At 42.7% G+C, this 23,123-nt stretch overlaps 1 protein-coding gene across 2 annotated transcripts in view; it reads left to right on the forward strand.

Moving 5' to 3' along the window:
* Positions 1–22,741, forward strand: part of wdr11 (WD repeat domain 11) — a 51,559-nt gene extending 28,818 nt beyond the window's left edge. Inside the window, exons 15-29 of one of the 2 annotated variants that reach the window (XM_027027527.3) lie at positions 2,274–2,398; positions 2,566–2,713; positions 7,614–7,720; positions 7,939–8,053; positions 9,674–9,845; positions 10,036–10,144; positions 11,373–11,435; positions 11,661–11,726; positions 12,411–12,603; positions 15,904–15,999; positions 16,964–17,129; positions 17,742–17,839; positions 19,341–19,486; positions 20,244–20,323; positions 20,710–22,741. In XM_027027527.3, the coding sequence (XP_026883328.3) occupies positions 2,274–2,398; positions 2,566–2,713; positions 7,614–7,720; positions 7,939–8,053; positions 9,674–9,845; positions 10,036–10,144; positions 11,373–11,435; positions 11,661–11,726; positions 12,411–12,603; positions 15,904–15,999; positions 16,964–17,129; positions 17,742–17,839; positions 19,341–19,486; positions 20,244–20,323; positions 20,710–20,912 (1,887 nt within the window). In that variant the 3' untranslated portion in view covers positions 20,913–22,741. Of the gene's footprint in view, positions 1–2,273; positions 2,399–2,565; positions 2,714–7,613; positions 7,721–7,938; positions 8,054–9,673; positions 9,846–10,035; positions 10,145–11,372; positions 11,436–11,660; positions 11,727–12,410; positions 12,604–15,903; positions 16,000–16,963; positions 17,168–17,741; positions 17,840–19,340; positions 19,487–20,243; positions 20,324–20,709 lie in introns of those variants that run through there. The other variant, XR_014126504.1, reaches the window with a different exon arrangement.
* The last annotated feature ends 382 nt before the right edge of the window (positions 22,742–23,123 follow it).

A 23,123-nucleotide genomic window follows, 5' to 3' on the forward strand; every position in this document is an offset into this window, starting at 1 on the left:
CCCCCATATTCCTGTTCCTGCACACATCTCACAATGGTGTCTCCAGATTCCTTCACGTCCGTCAAATGTTCTCAGTGTGAACCTGCTCTTATCTCTGAAGAGAACAGCGTGCCAATGATGGCCCTGCCAATTATGGTTTTCTCTGGCGAAGGCCAGTCGAGCTGCACAGTGCTGGGCTGTGAGCACAGGTCCCACTAGAGGACATCAGGCTCTCATGCCACCCTAGTGTTACTGACAGTTCGGTCAGAATCATGCATACCAGTAGCCCACGGGACGTCATTCTGTAGGGCTCTGGCAGTGCTCCTCTAGTTCCTCCTCACACGAAGAAGTAGATGCTGGTCCTGCTTCTGGGTTGATGCCTAGGGAGTTTTTCCTTGCCCCCGTCACCCTTGGCTTGCTCATTAGGGATCTGGACCCATACATTTGTAAAGCTGCATTGTGATGATATGTGTTTATAAAAAGCACTATATAAATAAATTTGACGTGACTTTACTTGATGTCCTTCCACAGCCCTGTTCAGCTCTCCTTGTGTAATGGACCTGGGAGACACAGCAAAGCTTCTTGCAACAGCACATATTGATGCGCCATCCTAGACAAGCTGTGCAGCCTGAATGGGCTCCAGATACCGCCTCATGCTACCAGTAGTCTAGTACCAGTAGGGTACTAGAAAAAAAACTGCAGACAGTTAAGAAGAATCAGTCAGGATAAGGAGAGAATAATTGTCTATAACAGTCACCTGCAAAACCATTCCCTTTTGGGAGGTGTCTTGCTATTGCCTTTCCAGTGCATCTGTTCTCACTTTCATTTGCACTAAAGCAGGTGAACTGGACAAACTGATATCCCTGATGTTCTGGGATAACTAAGTGTTCCCTTTTGAGCAGTGGTAGAAGCTATCACTCAACTTTTATTGTACACGTTGTCTAATTCAGTCCAGTGGGTCGGGTCCCTGTAATACTTTTATTTAGATAGCTACATAAGTGCTAACTTTAATAATACATTTTTGAAGTATTTTCTGAGAGAAATTCCTTCTTTCATTAAAAATTGATATTGCCACCATCTTTAAATACTGTTCCAATATCAATTTACTAGTCAACTTGTTGTCTACTTTACACCCATTAAATGTTAATTTCAAATAGATTATTTTCCTCAAGTGTCCTGGAACAGATTTTGCATCATGTCATGTGCTGTTCGTATTGGCCTAGGGTCATTTTGATGGCATTAGTCTTGGAGGGTGGTTGTGCATGTGTGTACACGTGCATGAGAGGTGAGCATGTGTGTGCTTCTTTGTGTTCACACATGCTCACAGCGTGTATCGTTCTTAATATCAACTTCTTCCTAAATTGAGAAATTAGTCTGGTAACTTGGCCTCACTCAGCAAAGAGGCCAACTTCATTATCGGGCAGGAAAGCTCATAAATAGGAGAGAGCTGTTGTCTACGGGGCCAGTAAACAGCATAACACCGCTACTGAAGGCAAGCAAATAAGCCACACAATAATGGTAATAATACATGGCTTTCCCCAGGTCCCTCAGCCAACTCATTACCACATTGATTGCACCCTCTGGGTAAATATCTAAAACACCAGCCTCAAATGATCACTGGCTGAATTACAACCCACCCTACCATGTCTGTGTGCGCATATATGAATGCGAGCATGTACACATGCTCGCATGCGTGTGCATGTCACACGTGTGTGCATTTTATATATGTAGAAACTTGAAGAGATGATCATTTGTAGCACATAAATCTAAATAAACTTGCAGATAGAATAAAACAAAACTAGATAGACTCACAGTTGTTATAGACGAGAAAACAAAAGTAAAAAAAACAAAAGAAAACATGCCCAACTGATAACAACCTTCTCATATTCACAGCTGTTGCTGTCTGGAGACCTGTTTCAGGAAAAATACGCATATAACCTAAGGACCATGTCCGTAATGTGTAATATTATGTATACAAAATTATAAACTGTAAAAATGTCCCAAAAACATGTAGGTTTGTGTGAGACTCCAAGTGTGTGTACATGTGAGTGTGTGACATGTCTAAATGAACTGTTATAATTATTTATTTATTTATTTATTTATTTAGCACATATCAGTAAATGTCATTTGTGACACAAATTGCAACACATTGGCCAAATCGAAAGCACATTTGAGTCCAATGAACTGAAATAAAATTGACCTTGTCGATTACCTATCAGGGGATATTTCTACATATGCAGTATAAAATCTGCATTGCAGTCATTAGCTCATTTCTATGTGGGGTGTGTGTGTAGGAATGGTCTCCCTCTCACAACCTAAAAAGTCTGAAGAAGAAGCAGCTCGCAGCCCGAGAAGCCATGGCCAGGCAGACCACACTGTCGGATGCCGAGCAGAGCAGCGTTGAGTCCTCCGTCATCAGGTGTGACCGTGAGCCCAAAGGTCATTCCAAGGTCACACCACGGGTTATCACTACCTACCATGTCCTGTCAGATCCCTGCTGCCATGTGGTGCTGCTATCTCTGAATCCCATTGTGTTGTTCATTCGTGAATGTAAGAACGGCATCTCTGTTTGTCTGTGTATTTCAGTCTGCTGCAGGATGCCGAGAGCAAAGCAGAGACGAGTCAGGGCATCTCGGCCCGGGAGCACTTTGTGTTTACTGACACAGACGGCCAGGTCTACCACATCACCGTGGAAGGCAACACTGTGAAGGATGGAGCACGCATCCCCCCTGATGTGAGCCCAGACACACATGCACACCCTCACACACACACACTTTGCTCTTCGTGTTCTAGTTGCTGCCCCTGTGCCCTCTTTTTTGTGTCCTGGCTTCAGAAGCTCTAACCTTTCTTGGTCCTCCCTTAAGGCCTTTTTCCACTCACTCCCCTTTGATCCTTATCTTTCTTGTCAGGCAGTTACAGGAGGACGAAAGGCTGATTGTTTGTCTGCTCTTCTGTTTTAAGTGCCAGTTAGCCACGTCTCTGTCTCTTTCTGCCAGCTGAATTAAACATGGCAGGTGAAGTATGGACATAATGCCCATATTCAGACAGTTTATTAGGGTTGATGTCGCTGACTGAATATGTGCACATAACAAACCTCCATGTGAAGAAAAAGAAAAATAAAAACACTTCAACAACTAGGCCCATTGTGTTAGATATCTGGGTTAGACCACCATTTGAAATGGAAATTTTACCTAGAGACAACTGACATGATGATCAGTCTTCCACGAGGTTTTTTTAACAGGGTCAGTACTGGCAGTTGGAACGAGACAAAATTACCTCACTCATTTTGTAGATTTTTGTTGTGTGTGTTTGTGTGTGCTCCTGTGTCTCTGTGTGATTGCATGTATCCAGCAATAGATTTATTTTAGTGTCACTTCCAAGTCTGAGAGACAGGCATTATCACACTCTTCATAACACTCCCCCTCTGCTGTGACTCGCCCACTCTCTCACTTTCTCTTACTTTAGTTTTCTTCACTTATCACCTCGATAAATTATGTGCCCTTTACGCCTTCATTCTCCTTCCCACATTTCTGTCTCTGTGTTTGAGCATCTCATTTCCACTGTTGCTGAATTCTGCAGTTCCTGTTCCAAAAAGACTTTCCCTTGCTTTATCACAGTTTTTTTTGTTAGTCATTGTCTTGCTATCACTCATTCTTTGATGATCATCTTTTTTTGCTTTTCTTTCATGACTTTCATACTGTCCAAAATTAAGAGATATCTTTTTCTTTTTCCTCCCAAAAAAAGGTGCAGCTTATTTGCAGACACAGGCATTCAGTGAATTCATTTACATTTACATTTATATTTATGACATTTAGCAGACGTTCTTATCCAGAACGACTTACAAAAGTGCTTTGTCATTTCCTCATAGAATACATCCTAGCTGTTACGGCAGGTTAGAGTCCAATATACCAATGATCTAGAATACTGTAGAAATACAGGGATCACTCCTGATGCCTAGAAGCACAAAATACATAAGGTCTCTCTTAAACAATAAGTGCTAGAGTTTGTTAAACAACATCAGTGTAATAAACAATACCCTACAATAAGTACTAATTTAATCAGTCAATATGGGAGCAGGGTCAGTTGTCATTTAAATATTCCATGAATAGATTGGTCTTCAGTCTGCGTTTGAAAACTGCAAGGGACTCTGCTTTCTGGACAGCAAGTGGAATTTCATTCCACCATCTTGGAGCCAGGACAGAAAATAGTCTTGATGCTTGTCTTTCATGAGACCTGAAGCAAGGTATTTCAAGTCGAGCAGTACTTGAGGTTCGAAGTACGGAGGTACAGATCGGGCTTTGACCATTGACCTCATGTATGAAGGGGCTGGTCCATTTTTGGCGTTGCAGGCATGCATCAAGGTTTTAAATCTGATGCGTGCAGCTACTGGAAGGGAGCACAGCAGTGAAGTAACGTGTGAAATTCGAAAGATTGAAGACCAGTCGTGCTGCTGCATTCTGGACAAGTTGAAGAGGTTTGAGGGCTCTTAGAGGTTGACCAGCAAGTAGCGATTTGTAGTAGTCTAGCTTTGAGAGAATTTTTCACATTAGTGAGTGTGAGATTAAGTTCTTGCCTTTTACAACTGATTAGATAGCTTTAGGTAGCTTTGAGTTCAGGCTGGCAGTTGAAGAGACGCTGATTGTGTTAATTGTATGTTCAGATTGTCCCCTTTGACTTCAGGTTCATAAGGAAAAATGTACTGTATGATATTAGCAAGTTAACTCATTAGAAGTCATTAAACCTGACTAGTCTAAAACCAGTTTACTAGGCTACTCCAGTTTCCCTAAAACTAAGGGAGTGTTTGCTTGTTTTATCTACTGATGCTCTTAACATTTTAGATGGTTTTTATAAATGAATGGATGGCAGTAGATCACAGTAGGTACAGTAGCTTTGCTAAGGGAATGTACATTGTGTCCTTTCAGTAAACTGCCTTGCGTTTAACCACTGCTTAAACTGACCCAGTGTTCTAAGCTGCACCAGGCTAATGAATACATAATTGCATTGCCACAATAACCTCCCCCAAACTTTGGCAAACCAACAGCATTCAGTTTATTTTAAGCAATTATTTAGCGAAGCCAATTTGCTGCACATTTGATAATACATTTAGATTGATAAAAATGCTACTTTCTGCACCTGTTATGTATAAATGTTGGCACTGTGAAGTAAAGTCATTTTACCCCCTCTATTGTACATTGAAGCAGCAGGGGCTCAGTTGAAAAGACTAAAATGAATGACACTATTGTTTGTTTGCTGATTTTTATTTGAGGGAAAACATTGGACCCAGACCAAACCCACTGGCAACAGCAAGCTTCAGCTTTCTGGCACCAAGTCTCATTGTGCTTGTCAGTATGCATAAACTAATAGAAAGATTTGGGAAAATACTGACAAATATTGGGTTTACCAGAACCAAACATTTGGAATATCTTAAAGAAATCCTGCACACCTAAATGTGCACTGTGCATGTCTGCATAATCAGCAAAGACCAGTTATAAGGGGCTAAAGAACCATGGTCCTGAACTGGAAATAAAAGCCCCAAAACAGGTATCGCTGTGGTTGCTGGTAGCGTCCGAGGTCCAGATTGAACAATCTAGTGCTAGACTTAAGTGAAGGATTACTAAAAGCCGTGCCGGCATCTCTGGGTGCTGTGATGGCAGGCAGCCAAGACAGGAATCCGAAATGCTGCAGCTCATCAGAAAGAACAAGAGGATGTCCTAGCCAGACCAAGGCTAGTGCATATTTTACATCCAGCAAAGCATGCAGGCAACAGGGGAGTGGAATTGAACGCCTCTCATCTCAAGTATCCCGAAAATGACAATGCATGCACAGATAAGCACCTCAAAGAAAGATCCTACAGTGTCTCATGTATGTTTAGTATAATAATAATAATAATAATAATAATAACAACAATAATAATTTATCTGTGATCTATTTAAATTAAGCCTTTGCCAAACACAAGAAAACAGACCCAGGGGAGGAAGAATTGGTGTACAGCAGAGAGGAAGCTTGTTGAATTGAAAGAGGCTAAACTGGAGGAGCAGTCATGAAGAGATCACGGCTGTCCAGAGTTCCAGAGCTGTCGAGCCACAGCGCTGCATGACCCGTCATCCACTGACGCAAGTGTGCTGCCAGGGGACAGCAAGAAGTCTGTTCCTAGAAGAGCTTGGGGAGAGAGGGGGACTATGGGCATGGAAGAGTTCAGTAAAGTGTGTAGGGGTGAGACTATGAAGTGCTTTAGAGGTTAGGAGGAGATGTTTGCGCTCAATACGGATGGAAATCGGAAACCAGCAAGGCTGAAATAAAGCTGGGGTAACGTGTGATGGTTATGAGGTAAACACAGGGATTCAGACTGCTGAATTTTGCATTTACTGAGGATGGCTAAGAAATGTAACTACTGAAGAGAGACCATTGAAAATAGAGTTGCAATAAGAGATGATAGATGATAAAGGTCTTAATCAATATTTTTGCTAATTACAGTGTGAATATGCAGCTACTATCATATTGTACTGCCATACACTTCTTGCATGACTTTGATTTATATTTATTATCTTAATGAATACTGGCCAGAATGTGTGGGTGTGTGCACAGGGTGGGTTTGTGCTTGGGGGGTGGGTTGGTCTCAGCAGGGGTGGGTGTGTCTGAGCAAGTGTGTGCCTCTTATCTTCCATAGCTCCTATGGACACCTAATGTAAATTGAGGACAAACTGGATCTTCTTATACCTCAGTCAGGCTTCGTCCTTTAGTACGTCAGCTGAAAAGCTGCTGTAATTGGTTTTCTATGTCCTGCTGACTCCTACCAGACTCCACCCCCAAAGGAGTCCACCACGTCCCTTCAATCTCACACCTGTGGACTTAATCCTTATCCTACCCTTCTATCTGCTGAAAGCACATGCAGAAGAATTATCAGGCACAGCAGTCTGTTTTCTTATTAATTACCACATCTGGACCACGTTGAAATGTCTAGTGGATGACTACAGAACCCAGGACAGTTACCAAGACCTTTGACTTAACTATTTTAATGATGGCTGTTAAGCTATTAGTCAAAGTGTTGTTTAAATAAATTGCTTATACAAAAAACCTTTTAAAATGGCCTTCGATCCGTTAGAGTGCATTGTCATTACTGCTAGTAGCAACAGTGCCTTGGTACAGACTGGAAACAATCTGATATTCAGACACATGTCTGCACATATGCAGTGGTTAATAGATTTAAGAATCAAGATCCTTGGAGCAGACTTTCAGCCATCTGACTGCACCGTGGCATGACGCGGGTTTTGTTTACGTGCGATGATGAGTGCATGGAAGGAAAAGGAGGCAAGCTGTTGCCTGGCTATGTGCATTAGTCTTTCTTCCCTTAGAGACTGATGGCAGTAAGAAACATACAGACAAACCCGCTGGCATGCGCTTCGGTGGTCCTGCCATCCAAAAGAGATTAAAAACCCAGCTTGGCGTGACGTTAGCCCGCCCAGGCTGCAGGGTTTTGTGCCCTTTGTCTCCCGTACTTAGAAAGCGACAGGTAGGTGCCTTGCAAATGTGTCAAAATGGGTGGCTCCCACGTACAGCGCCCTCATGTGGAGACCAGGGTTTTGGCATGAATATTGCCAGAGGCTCTCGACTGAAGTTTATCTGCTCTGTTGCAGGGCAGTATGGGTAGCATTGCCTGCATTGCATGGAAGGGAGACACTCTGGTTCTGGGAGATGTGGATGGAAACCTGAACTTCTGGGATCTGAAGGCCCGTCTCAGCAGGTATGGGTACGCCTCCATTTTTCTTGCATGTGTAAGACCTAATGCTCCCATTCCTGTAACCTATTCTCATCGCTCATGCAAACCCATTGGGTGTTTCGTGCACTTAAAGATGGATTGAAAATAACTTGAAATGGGGCCTTTTTTCAAGGAAATTCAGGGGTGTCTGTCAATATGATTCTGTCAATATGAGCTAGGCCTACACCTTATTCTCATTGTAGGGGTTTCCCCACACATCGTGGCTGGGTGAAGAAGATCCGCTTTGCCCCAGGGAAGGGTAACCAGAAGCTCTTGGTTATGTACACTGATGGCGTCGACGTGTGGGACACCAAAGAGGTGACCTTCAGTTTTACTGCACGCACACAGAAGGCACACCTGCATTTTACTACAGCAGTATTAACACCTTAATTAATTAATCTTAGCTGGGGCCAGTTAACATTATCACTCCATTACTTTTTATTTATTTTTAACTTGTTGCATTTTTCACATGTAGTCAGTGGATTTCTTTATGTTCACCAGACCGCTACATCTTATTTTTCATTAAATAAATAAATAGTTCCGTGTGTATTGCATTATTTAGTGTAGAGCATTTGAACCTCTTGCAAAAAAAGGCATTTATCTTACTGTATGCAGCTTAGGAAGAGGGCATGTGTATTTTATATTGGGAGTTTTCTTTTTCAACTTTTCTGGAGACATTTTGCTTTTGTAGCCTGTTAGGGGTTGTGTGTCATTATTTATTTAATTGAATTTCTCAGTTTTCCTGAGAAAGCCTTCCATATCACTCTCTTCTTTTGCTTCTCTGGTGTGTTAGATCTTTTGCTAGGAGGCAACTTAAGACTCAAAGTGTTGTGTGGTTAAAAGCAAGCTCATGAATGAAAGTGGATCTCTCTTTACTGCTTAGAACTCCTCTGAAGTGGAGAAAGGCTTATAGGTGTAGAGGTGATCATAGCATTATGAGGGATTTTTGGGGGGGAAGGTACAAAATCAATGTCATGAGTTGTTTTTAAGATGTAACATTTCAAGGGTTAACTGATTTGATTCAATCTTGTCACTCAAAGTCCTCAACAGAAAGGTGTGACTTGCAGTGTAATTGTGCTGGGAGAGGTCAAACACGCAATGTGACTTATAATTGAAAAGGTCTCATCAGATTTATCATACAGCAGCTGCACTTTGGAGCAGACTGTTGCAACAACTGTGTCAGACTTCGATGATTTGTAGAAATATCTGAGCTAGAAATATACTACCATACTGCATATTCTCTCTCTCTCTCTCTCTCTCTCTCTCTCTCTCTCTCTCTCTCTCTCTCTCTCTCTCTCTCTCTCTCTCTCACATACACATATACACACACACACACACACACACACACACACAGACACATGCACATACAGTGCTGTACAGAGTGCAGAAACACATCACTGCATTCTTGACAGTGCTGTCTTCTCTCCACACACAAACCCCCCCTCCCAACCCTACCCAATCCATCAGCTTGCTTAAAGCACACTGAATAATGCAGGGTGAGTAACTGGAGTGTGTGTCTGTTGACCATGGATCATCAGCTTTTATTAAAGAAACCTATCTCAATGATTCTCACTGGCTTCTGGACAGATGCAGTTCTATCCAGCGTTTCCACACTAGAGTCCTGATGGCCACCTTAATCAAAAGATTCACTTCCTCATCTAATATCTGCTGTCTTTGTTTCAGTAATAATGATGTAGATTTGAACCATGGATACTACTTGACAGCCTAAAATGCTGATGCGTTTTGTTGTTTCCATGACAATATTGCCAGCAAATTTCAAACAACCATTACCTGATGGCATTAGATTGAGGCATGCTTAAGGGAAGCATGTTGCAAATGTCAACTGCTTTCCCCCATATTAGGGAATCATTTTGGAGAGAATTATTTTTGATGAATTGTCCATCTTGTTCTCCCAAATACAAACACACACACGAGCAGGTGCAGATGGTAAGCAGCATTAGAGTGGGCCGGAACGTGACCTACCGTATTCTGGACATCGATTGGTGCACCTCGGACAAGGTGGTGCTGGCCTCGGACGATGGCTGTGTGCGCGTGCTGGAGATGGCCATGAAGTCAGCAAGCTACCGGATGGATGAGCAGGACCTAACAGGTGGGTATGTGGGTGTGCATGTGGACGTGGGTGTGTGTGTGTGGATGTGTATTAAGGGAGTGATTGAGTTTGTATTGAACTAAGTCTGGTTCTATAATCTTAATACAGTAATGCCTGCTAATGTCATTTCTCAGTAGCTGCCAGTCTGCCTCTTTCTCATTTTCTAACATATGCTGCTCCCTCCCCCCAGATCCAGTGTGGTGTCCATACCTACTGCTCCCTCGAGCAGCTCTCACACTGAAAGCCTTCCTTCTTCTGCAACCCTGGTCTGGAACCTTCACCATGGACATCACACAAGTGTGCGTGTCAAACACTGTCGTACTGCACCAATACCACCCATTCAAACAGCACCACCATGGAAGTTACATAAGAGTATTTCATATATCTCATAGACTTTCTGTCAAATGAATTCTGCTTGTATTCATATGAGTGTACAAAGTAGTATTGTGAAGCCCATGGTGGCACATAGCGTGAGGCTTTGTGAATGCATTATGACACTTGCGATCACTTTTAGCTAATGTGAAACATGCCAGTCCTGATCTCACAATGGCAGGGGCATTACAAAGGAGATGTCTTGATCTGTGTAATTAAAGTAGTTTTTTAATCAAGGCATTCTTTTCACTTAAGGTTTCTGTCTTAAGAAAATGACTCATGGTTCATCTGAAAGCAGTTTAGACATTTGGACATGAAAGCCCCATATAGACGTTGCAATTACTTTACGTATAATGAAACTGTCCAAGAAGAAAGAAGTAAAAAGAATGTGAAGTACAGTGGCATTGATAACATTTCTTTTACAAATGACTTTCTACTTACTAAATTGGAAAATCTGGCACAGAGGTTCTTTGTGCAAATGCCATTTTTCCTAGATTTTCCTGAATCTAGCTTCTAAGGCTACTTCCTTTTTCAGGTGCCAGTAAAAACTCGATTTGGTCTCCGGTCATACAGTTCCAGCTTCTGTTCTTGATCTAGCATCTCAATGAGTTTGAGTTTGCAGTGAATATATATCCTGGATATTTATTCAGGCCATTCTTGTCTCATAACCGAGAGCCTTTCAAATTAATGGAAGGCAGTATTTTACTTGATTAATTACTTTATTACTTATTGGCACCCCATTTTGTTCTGTGTTGCTAGTGACAGTGAGCTATACATTTGAATATATTTTTTCATAAGCTGTGTTGCTTGAGGTTAAAGAATGGCTCTGTCTGGACATTAATTAAATTTTCCCTGCCCTTGAGAATCAGTATGCCATCCGAGTTCGAGCGCAACTCTTCATGCAGTTATGGAATGGTATAGCTGATTTAGTCTTAATATAGTCTTAGTTTTAGTGTCTATGATAACCGGATTGCACTTTTTTTCAGCTTTGCTAGGGAGCTTGGTGTGCAATTCCACATTTTTGTGGCGAATGTTTTGTTGATATTAACCAGCCTTAATTTGAGATCTCGGCAATGGAGCATCCTTTCAACCACTGGTCCTGTGTTTTTGGTCTATCAACAAGCATATTAAGCATTATCTCTCTTTTCATTTCAGGGACTACAGTGAGAAGGATGAAATCAAAGGCCTGGTGCAGGAGCAGCTGAACTCCCTGTCTAAGTGAGTAAGAACAACCGAACAAAGTGTAAAGCACAGGTTTTGGTTTTTTTTTCTTTCTCTCTAGAAGGTCTATAAATACCAGCCGTCGCCAACTTCACAGTGTGTTTTCCTCCATTTTGGGAAAGATGAGTGGCTGTGCGGTTTTTTTTTTTTTTTGGTTTTTTTTTTACTTGTTTATTTATTTCTCAGTGTCCTCAGTTGTATTGTATCTTGCTTTATTCTCAGTGACATCAAAAGTGTACTCCAGGACCCAGAGCTGAACCTGCTTCAGCGCTGCCTCCTAGTGTCACAGTAAGTGTGTGTGTCCGTGTGTGTGTGTGTGTGTGTCTGTGTCTGTGTGTGTGTCTGTGTGCCTGTATTTGTTACCTGTAATATCAGGTCTAGTTTAATATTCCCATTTTTAGCAGTGCAATTTCAAATCCACAATTTTTGTAAAATGTCACGTATCACAAAAGTGTATTTCCTAAAGAATCCTGACTGGTCCAAATTTTTATGCCTATCAGATGTGTCTGTTGTGATGAATAAATCATTTAGTGCATTTATTAATGCTGCTATTTTTAAACAATTTTCCGTGTCAAGGCTTATGGTGGAATTATATCTACGTTAAAGAGGAGCTAGAAAGTAATATTCTTACATCTCTCAGAGCTACTCTCTGTTCATATTGCTGTTCAAAATAATAGAACCTTTTCTCAAATTATAGCTCTTGTTCTTGGAAACATTTGTATCAAGGGCTGCTTTAGTGTGTACAAGACAATATTGCACACTTCATCGAATTATTTCTCCAACAAGCTGATAAACTTGTACTCTCTGCTCTCAACTATTAATTTCACAAGCCTAATTCTATATAGTGGCATGTTAGTGGACTGCTGGTTAGAAGAATGCTAGCACATTTGTGGAATGCTAGCACATTAACAGATCTCCTCATTTGCCTTCAACTGACTTCATACTCATCCCCCACTCGTTGCTCTGTCCCAGCCTGTTCGGCGACGAGTCGGATCTGCTCTTCTGGACGGTGACGGCACACTACCTCCAGTCTTTCGCCCAGGCACGGCAGCTGGACGTGCCAGGCCCCACCTCCCCATCGCCAGCAGGAGCCCGCCAGCAGAGCACCCCCCAGGGCCACCTGGACATCTGCCATGACACGCTTTGCGAGAGCTCTTTCTTCCAGGTACACAGCACCAGTGCGCAGGCCACGTCACACATAGGGGGCAACCACACATGCAGGGCTTGCCATGACAGTAATCGGTAAATAATGGTGCCTAACCTGGCAGGGAAGTGAAACTATCTGTTGAAATGACATGTTGAGATCTGCAGCAGTTCACGTTTAGCGTGCCCTATCGGCACTCCCTTTGGGTTAAGAAGGGCTTATCTTTGACAGCTTGCTCTGTCATTAATCATATTCAGCCTTGAAGACAGAAAATGTGCACACCATTAGCATTCTGTGAGACTCTAGGGCCAAGAAGTTTAGAGGGGGGTGGGCGGATGGGCAAAAGGACGTATTTTCCTTGAATTGCATCATGCAAGTTGCAGTCTGAACTGCTGTGATCATCCGAGACAAAGAAGTCAAATCTCATCTGAAATCTTTTCCAAGGCACTGCAAATGAATGCTGCCACACACATGCACACACTGCTGAAAGCAGAGTAATCTAATTATCAGACCTTTGAGTACAGTCAGTCTGTAACTCTGACTTTAAAGTCCCAGTTTGAATCAAAGTTTAACTGGTGTTAAATTGCTATCGATTTGCCCACCTGCTGGACCTGTGCAAGAGGACAGTGAGTTAATGACATCCAAAGTTCATCCCCTCTTACTTTCACACTTTACCCAGTGCAGCATTTTCCACTACACCTACTCGTTTTGGGAGAAGAAGAAAAAAGAGAAAGAGAGTAGATGAACGTTGAGCCTTCATTTATCTGTCTTCTGGTAATAGCCAGCGTCTGTCTCCAGAGCAGAGCAAAGAGAGACAAATGCACAAGCCCACATGCGGAGCTCCAGCTTGTTTCGCCCTCAATTACCGATGGCGACATTCTCGCCATTAATTGGCCCATCTAGCTAATGCCTGCACCGTCAAACCCTGGCTTGATGTGACCACCTGGAAAGCCTTCTCGCTGTCTGGACAATTGTCAAGGCCATGGCCAAAGGTATCGTAATTACGTGAGCGTGGGGCAGCAAGCTTGCAGTGGATAACTTGGGTCTGTCGTGGAATCAATTTGTATATACCTTAGCTGCCACTTTCTGCCACCACACAATCCATAAGAGTGTGCTTCTGCATAGCAGCTACATGGTGATGTTTCAGTCATTGTTTTTTATAGGTGAAATCTTGTAGCAGATAGAGCAGTGTTACCCAAATGCAGAACGTTTGAGAAGGCAGCGAGTGTCTTTTGAGGCCTCACTAGCAGCAAGTCATTATGGCCAAAATGACTGTAGAAAACTCCACAACAACTTGAATTACCAGCCCCAACTGGCAAGGCTGTACAGACCAAAGGAGAGGTCAGTACTCAGCAGTGCTCAGCAGTTAGAATATCCTACTGGTCCAGCTGCACAGTGGAATTGGTTTGGACATATCCTGCAGGCCAAGACCCTGCAGCATCTAGTTAAAGATTGAACCCCCAGTGAGATATCATTAGCAGGTCTAGATTGAGCATTTAGTGGTTGAAAACCCACAAATGTCACACTGTGAAAACATTGCTACAAGGAAGAGTGAGTCATAAACCATAGATTGACTGGAGGCAGTTTGTTTACAGTCAAAGGTGACATAAATTGTTAAGATAAGGATTCTCTGAGGCACTGAATAAATAAATGCATATTAGAATTATAGATACTGTTTACCCTAACTAGGGTTATGGTTAAGGTTACCCTAACCGTAAATTGTCCAATGTCATATTTGGTTAAAATGTAAATGAACAAACTGGGCAATAAATGTCTAAACTGGGCAATACATTCTGACAAGCAGGCATAAGACCCATAATTTGTCATGACAGGGTGTAACCAGATTCTTCATCTGGACTGAAGTATTGGGGGGGGAATGCATCCTTCTAGTGCATAGGCATCATCAAATAAATCATAGCTTTTCATTTAATGGCTCAAGGCTAGCCTTCCAAAGTGGCATCAAAAGAAAATGAGATTTTCAGGCATCCAATATCTGAAAAGATTGTAAAGGCTTTGTCTTTTGATGTGCTGATGAGTCTGAATTACAAGCAATTAAAGAGTTTAATTTTTACACTTCCTTAATGTGACATGCATGAATGTATGGGCAGCCTGTTTGGGATACGCCTTGGGTTGAAGATTTCCAGTGTAAATCAGTGTAAAGTTGATAAAAAAAAAAAGAGGGGATGTTGTGCTTTTCAATTTATTGCATTCTGTTTGCTTGGCTTTGGGGTATTTTAAAAATTTGACGTTCTGTGGATGGTTTTGTACTGTATTGCTTTTTTCCATGCTATTCATTATTGCTCAATGGGTTATGCTGACACTTTTTTGAGTTCTATCAGTTTCTCCAGCTGTGTCTGAAATACAGTCATTGTGAAGGGCACTGTAGAATAAAAATATGACCATACAAAGTGTGTCAGCAATCAGCAGGTGATGAACCAACAGGGTTTGGAAGCTTTCCACTTACCAAGGCTAAAGCATTCTCATGTGTGAGATAAGGCAAACTTCCACTTTTAGGTATTAGCTTTGCTGCATTCTTGCATATTTTTGCCATTAGTTATACCTGAGGTTAGGGATTTAGGAAAATAAGTTCTAAATTATTTACCCACACAAAGACATTTGCACTATCAGCATTAACTGAGTACACTTCCAATCTAAGAGAGCCCTTCTGTTTTGGAGAAGCATATTTTAAACATAAATCATTTTATTTTACTGGGCCTCAAATAGCACCCAGAGGTGACGAGATGAAATGGGGTTTTCTGCTGTGAAGAAACCTTTCTCCCACTGCAGGTTATCCTCAACCCATGACATGTTGTGCAGTATCCAGGTTTTGCCAGTTGAGAATGTCCCCCACCCACCTGAAATGTCCCAGATTCAGCTTTTAATGGCCATTGGTCCAAAGCCCTTTCTCCAAACAGAGGATGGTGGACTCTCAGTAGTGGCAAAGACGCAAGGACCCACGGAACAAAAATGGACTAAGCTCAGTGTGAATTATGAACAAAATGTCTGGGAACCAGAAAGGGGATGAATATTGGTGTGTGTTTTTTAACAGAGTCCTTTCTTTTAGGCCTTTTTTGTTTTTGTTTGTTGGTGTGTCATGTTTGCTAAGTAGGACCATCTCTATTCTGTCTCTGTTCTGAAAGCTTTCACAGATCAAAGGAAACAACTGAGTTGTCCTGTTTCCTGTTTGCCACCACCTATCTGTCTCTGTCTCTCTCTTTCTCTCTCTCTCTCTCTCTCTCTCTCTCTCTCTCTCTCTCTCTCTCTCTCCCTCTCTCCCTCCTACCCTCTCCCCCCCTCTATCTCACCCCTCCCTCCCCACAGAGATTTCAGTTGGAAAGGGTGCACCTGCAGGAGGTGAAGAGGTCCAGCTATGAACACACCAAAAAATGTGCTGACCAGCTCCTGCTTCTGGGCCAGGTCAGCTCCTACCATGCTGATCACTTCACTACCCAGCTGATCACTTCACTTCACTATTCAGCTAGTCACTTCACTACCCAGCTGATCACGTCACTTCACTATCCAGCTGAGCACTTCAATGCCCAGCTGATCAATTCACTACCCAGCTGATCAATTCACTACCCAGCTGATCACTTCACTACCCAGCAGAACCTTGTGGGGAAGCGTATGACACATTTAACCCCTACACCTTATTACTTGTGGATATGCACTACACCACACCTGTCACAACAACTTCCATGCTCTGCTTTATCATAGTAATGTTAAAGAAGAGCTCGCAACCAAACAGACCACTCATCCCATAACCAACAGCCTTAGGCAGACTGAAAATGTATGCGATTAGGACCAGCCAGAGAATGTGATAAACAATTTTGACAGTTAATTTGAGATTTTGGTAAGTTTTTCCTTCAATTACTGCCACACTTGAGCAAATGACGAGAAGAATGAGGTGCCTCTCAGTTTTGTATTTGACTGATCTCGTCTTATACAGACACATCCATCAAAGCATGCACCTCACTCATGATCTTGTTTTTAATCCCCTGAAATCTTCTGCCATTTTCTCTGGTTGTTGGGAGAGGAATTATTGGCTGTGCGCGAGAGAGCTTTTTGAATTTAAGCTTTTCACAGCATGCTAAACATAAAATGGGTTCTCTGCTTTCCCATACATTGCTTTTGGCAACATAGTCCAGTATTAGGAACATCTCTTTACTAGCTAGAAAAGTGTTTTAGAAAATAGTGAAGAATAAAACTATTATTAAGGTGCAGAGGAGTTCCTATCAATTTTAATGCATGTAATTATTAGAACAATAATTCATGAATGGGATCGAATGATTCTAGGATGGATAAGTCATGATTAACATGGGAAGAGGCCTTGCACTGCCTGGGTGGTCCTAACACTTGCCCCCTCACCTCCTACCCTGTGCAGACAGACCGGGCGGTGCAGCTGCTGCTGGAGACGAGTGCGGACAACCCGAGCTACTACTGTGACTCACTCAAGGCCTGCTTAGTCACCACCATCCCCTCGTCGGGCCCCTCGCAAAGCACCATCAAGTTGGTGGCCACCAACATGATCGCCAGTGGCAAGCTGGCAGGTACCGGAGCTCCGCCTGACATTCTGCCTGCTCCCATGGCACGTGTACCAGCCCTCTCTGCAGTGTGTGTGTGTGTGCGCGCACGCGCGTGTGTATGTCGGCGCAGGGGTAGTGTTAAGCTGTGCTGTGCTGCCACAACCAAGCTCTGTGGCTGGGCATCTGCATAGCTGCCTTCCAGCTCTTAGGATCGGGTTAGTCCTGCTCCGCCGAGGAAGGACGTCCAAGCAGTCAATGCTCTGCCTACGCAGAGAGCGCTTACTCTCGCTGCTCCGCTCACTCTGAAAATTGAGCATGTGTTCAGCTTCACTCGAGCCCTCACAGTTGCCTGACAGCACTAAGCAGATAATTACAGCAACTCTGGACCCTGATCCCCTACCACTACCACCCCCTCCCACCCCCTGCATTTGTCAGGGGATTCCCAGAGCTGCTGTTAGTAATTGACCATGCCATCTTGCAGTTTTACCATGCTATTTTTACTGCCTGCTCTCTTACTCTTCCTCTTTCTCTCTCTCTCTCCCTCTCTCACTCCCTCTCTCACTCACTCACTCACTCTCTTTCTCACACACACACACACACACACACACACACACTCATTCACACACACACACACAGAGGGTGTGCAGTTACTGTGCCTGATTGACAAAGCGGCAGACGCGTGCCGGTATCTGCAGACGTATGGCGAGTGGAATCGAGCAGCCTGGCTGGCCAAGGTAACGATATCCTCTGCACACACCATGAACTGGCAGCATCACATGTCTGCTGTAGGAAGCAAAAAAACACAACACTTTAGGGACGAAAAAGTCGTGCTGAATGGGTTTGTGGGTAATTGTATACTGTGGAATAGGCACATAACCTGTCACAATATCCATTTGGATCCTTAAGCACTTACAGCCGGCCAGCTCACACATCAGCCAACATCACACAGCATACCAATTACTTTGAATGGTGTTATGCTGTTATTGTCATCAAGTGTCCCTCAGGCTAAGACATGCTGTTGCATATCTCACTGCCAAAGGGCTACTGAGCTCTCAGTATGAGTTTCATAAAAATTCTTGCTGATATAGAATGATTTTTTAAATATTTACTAAAAGTTTTACTAAAATATTTACTGGTGCCTATATCTAGATTTTCATAAACATTCAGTGGTGCATTTAGGGTAAACTTTCAGTTCAGTTCAAAGTGGCATAGATAGGCAAAGCAAGGCAGATTTATTATGTATTTGTATATTGTATATACAGAATTTCAAATGTTGAAATGTTTTATGTAGAAATGAAAAATAGCCTATGATCTTTTATGACCATACACATCCATACATCACACATTTAATTTTACAAATTTGTGTCGCATTTTAGAAACATTAGTGCAGGGATAAACAAGCGTTGGGAACAGGGCAGTGGTCCTGGGAGATCAGTGACTGGGAAGGAGGCCCTTTAGCTTCCCCCCAGATCCCATGTACATGGCCACGTTTCGGGACAGCTGGTGTTCTAAGGGAGATGGTTTGCACCTTGGGTCCACCTGGCTTTCTCAGCGGGCGAGCCGTTGAAGCGGAGGGCATTCTCAGCAGAGCCGGTGATCTGGCAGCCGTTGGAGCTTGGTCATGCGGAGCGATAGCAATGATGCCTTTGCTGATTGCCCTCATTGAATTGGACTAGGTTGAGCTCATTGATGGGTGTGTTTTTTGTTTCTTTTTTATTGTTTTTGTTTTTTTGGGGTTTTTTTTGGGGGGGGGGGGGGGGGGTTGGGCCCCTGCAATTTGGCACAAAAAGCTGATTTCACCTATAATGATGAGGTCTAGAAAGGTTATAGCAGTATAATCCACAGACTTCAGTGTTTAAATAGCAGTAAAATTTGAGGAAAGTTATTGAACTGGTTGGTGCTGCTCTGCTTGTAGCGACATCTTATTTTGACCAACTGGCCCAATAACACACCACTGGACAGTTGGCCTGGGACAATGCACCAAAGGTTGGTTACAAGTGGTTGTGAATTCTTCAGTGAGCCAGTTGTGCCAGTTTTGCTCCAAGTGTGGCACTTGTTTGTTTGCATGTGTTTGGCAGGTTCTCTTTCTGTGCACGGTGACAGGTTGCCAGGCCTCCCAGTCAGATATGTAGTACTCATATTCCTGACATTTGGGCTCACTTTGGAAGACAATGCTCTCACTCTCTCTTTCTCTCTCCCTCCCTGCCTCTCTCTGGTCATCCTTCTTTTCCTCAGGTCCGTCTGAACCCAGCAGAGGCATCGGACGTGCTGAAGCGTTGGGCTGAGCACCTCTGCTCTCCTCAGATCAATCAGAAGACGAAAGCCATTTTGGTGCTGCTGTCACTTGGCTGTTTCCATAAAGTGGGAGAGATGCTCCACAGGTCTGTGGAGCTCCACTTCCATCCTCCCTTCTCTCTCTATCCATCTATCCATCTAGCCATGTATTCATCCATCCATCCAACCATCCAGCCATCCTTCCAGAGTAGTAAAGGTTCAGTGCCCTAAATGATGATCCTTCTGCCCTAAAGGAAAGCCCTTGAGCTCTAGAGTAAGGCTCTTGTTGCATAAGCACAGGTCACTCAACACTACATTTTCCTTCCTGCCCTTGCTATGGTTGTAACACTGGTAAAATACAAATCCCCTTCAATGGAAAAGCTCTGGAATTCCATTCCAGAATGCAAGTCTATCTTTTTAACTAAAAACAAAGAATACATCAATGTATGTGCTCTGCATTTTAATTCTACTTGTGCACAGCTTTTTTGGTAAACCAAAAAGGATTAATGGTCTCTCTCCTACAAGAGGGTTATTAATTCTGGGCCTTTTTGAAATTTTTGACCACTGATTCTTGTTCCACTTCTTCTTTCTCTCAGTTTGCTCAATATTTCCCTAAAAACTTATATCAAGATGACATGGTGTGTATTCCCTATTGCATTTTCACTCACAGAGACTATTGATCCTTTTGTGCATGTGTGGGTTTGTATAACTGTGAACTAATTCTGAGAGAACAACTGTGGCATATTAATAATTTCTCAGTTTACTGCTACCAGAAAGATGTTTTGAAGTGTATACAAAGAAGTGAAGCTGCCAGGTTTTCTTTGAAAACTTTTGAGAAAGTAAACTAATGTGTTCCTCTGACAGCATGAGGTACTTTGACCGTGCGGCACTCTTCATTGAAGCCTGTCTGAAGTACGGCGTGATGGAAGCCAATGAGATCACTAATATCCTTTCAAAGGTGCCTTCTGTGGCTGCTTTATTTTTAGTAGCTACAATACAAGGGTAACATTTCACTCTGTAGAACTATCTAACCGCAAGCCCCATGGGAATTAATCCCAAAGTAAACCAACACATTGCTTAAGACCATTTTAGAAATATGGGTTTTTGAAGCAACCTGTCCAGCTGAGGATTTTTCCACCAGACTGGGCTGTGGATTGGGCACAACCATAATTACACAGTGTTTTTCTGGGAGCCTCTTATGTCTACAGTGCTTTTTATCCCCAGCATACAGAAACTCTGCCGCACAGCTTTAACGTCCTCCATCGGGTTTAGCACAGTACCAGGTCTCTTCACACCCACCACGCTTTCTCCTTAACCTATCGCCCCTCACATAAGCTGATCGGGGCAGCATTCGCCGATTATGCTCGCCTGCTCCGCTCCACGGGCCTGCGTGAGGGAGCAGCACTGTGGGCCTCACGGGCTGGAGGAGCCGGCGAGGAGATCCTGGAGGAGCTCTTCCAGGGCGAGGGATCAGGGCCGGACATCGCCCCTGGGGAGCAGGAGGCAAACAGCAGCCCGGGGGCCGCAGATTGAGGCTTGCCCCCAGCGGGAGAGAGGTTTGACGGAGGAGTCATGGAGCTGGCAGTGGAGACTGAAGAAGGAGGGCAGAGAGGAGAGCGCCGCAGTGGATGAAGACTCAGAACAATTATATGGATTGCACCAGGCTGGCACCATCTCTACCCATGTCTAAAATGTCAGGATGTAGTCTCTTCTCCTGCACTTGTGCTGAAGGTGATGGGTATAAGAAAATTAAGCGTGGGGGAAGGTGGTGTGGAATGTGTGATACAGTGCATGAGTGTGGCGCAGCCGTGGGATTCAAATGGAACATTTCAGCGCCGTATGCACTTTCTGTAAAGTCATGCGCTCTGTCATACATGTACACACACTTTTGATTTGTTTACGTTCCTTACCCTGCATGGTAGCTATTCTCATACTGTAAGTGTGTGTAGCGCCTCACGTTGTCCTGTTTGCCACTGAAGGAAAGTTCATCAGCATTCAAAATTTTACTATGGTCTTGAACCTAGACCATAGACCTATACCTTGCTTGGGTTAGGATTTTGCCTAAATGTCATCCAGATTTTTTTTAAATACGTATATATTATGTAAACATATTGAAGTACTTTACATACAGATACACTGAAGTCTGTATGCCCTAAATTATCTTTCTCTACAAACTTTCTCTACAAATTTTCAGTTAATGATGACATTTAAATAAATATTTGCTAATCTATTAAAAATAATTGCCATCCTGAAATGCACACAAACATGCTGCTTCAGCCATTCCAAAGTGGGATTTTGCACTTTTAAGTTTGACCAATTCCTTTTTTTTTTTTTTTTTTTGGACTACAGAAGTTAGCATAATGATGTTACACTCTTGATTTATTCATGTATTAAGTGTAAATAAAGTTTCCTGTTCCTAAGAACATATGCAAGTGGGAAAATGTCTAATTGTTGTCCCTAGTCTACTTTGAAATATAAAAGAAACTACCGTTAATATTTGGTACGCAGACATTTGTTTCTGTTTCATGTGTAAAATCTATAGGAGCAGAAATGATGAATAATTAGCTTAACCAGTCATAATGGAATTTGCTCAGTCAATGGGCTCAAAAGGTTTTGTTCCAACATCAAAAGGTTTTGTTTCAACAACACTCACACCAACCAGAGCTAATCAAGTGACGCTTGCAATTTGGAAGCTGAGCATCACTTCACCTTGAGAAATATCATGGCCCCATTTTTAATTCCACACAGCAAGGTTGTTGTTTTAAAATGTGGATTATAATCATCAGTGCCCTGTTGGGCAGGTGTTAATGGTGTAATTTCATCTATGCGTACAGTGCTGTATCAGATTCTCTACTATGAGTCTGTAGCATGACTAAACCCACTACTACGGTGCGATTCCTCAGCCTCCTCCCCATGCGAAACTTGTTCATGCTGTTTGCCCAGTCGTCATTGCTGACTTCTTGCAGTGTCTCTATGGCAACCCACGGATGTTTTGACAGTCATGGGTTGTTCACGAAGACTGCAGTGGAGCTGAGTAGAAGTGATCTTTCGATGTTGTTCTGTAACTCGTGACATTATTGCTGTTACTTCTGTGGTTCTCTGTCTGAGACCTCTTTGAGCCTCTGGACCAGGAGTATTCCTTTTGCAGTTTTTATTGCAGCAGAAGTCACTGTGCTTTTCTAAGCAATTACCTTGAATATTGGAATAATTTGCTTTACATTCCGTGATTCTGAATAATGCACAAATCACCTTCATAATGATATTCCTCCTAAATGTTTAGAATGAAAACTACAGGTATGAAAACTATGTGCTAATGAGTTTAATATATGTATATAGAGAAAGCAATAAACATATTCAGTCAATGTGTTTCATTTACTGTGTTCACATTTAGTTTCTTTGCCAACTGCAATTCCACCAGATAACTATGTACATTATGCTTATATAAGCATGAAAGTTACATATTCATTTTCAAAAGCTTTTGCTGTGTGTTTCTCTCAAAATATAATCTTGAAACAGTGATATGCTACTCTCGTACTAATTCCCTGCAAACAAAGCCAGTGGTTCCCAATGCAAGTCCATAGATATTCTGTACAATGAAGAGTCTCTTTGACTCTAATATAAAGATACAACACTTTGAAATTTTGCATACACTGGTTATTAAATAAGACTAGTTATCAAGAGGGGCCATTCCTGCAGACATCCATATTGCTTCCAAAGGGTTCAGGGAAAGCCCACTGAATCTAG

Source organism: Electrophorus electricus, chromosome 12, assembly GCF_041902795.1.
Source record: "Electrophorus electricus isolate QZ-2024a chromosome 12, ASM4190279v1, whole genome shotgun sequence".
Classification (NCBI taxonomy): domain Eukaryota; kingdom Metazoa; phylum Chordata; class Actinopteri; order Gymnotiformes; family Gymnotidae; genus Electrophorus; species Electrophorus electricus.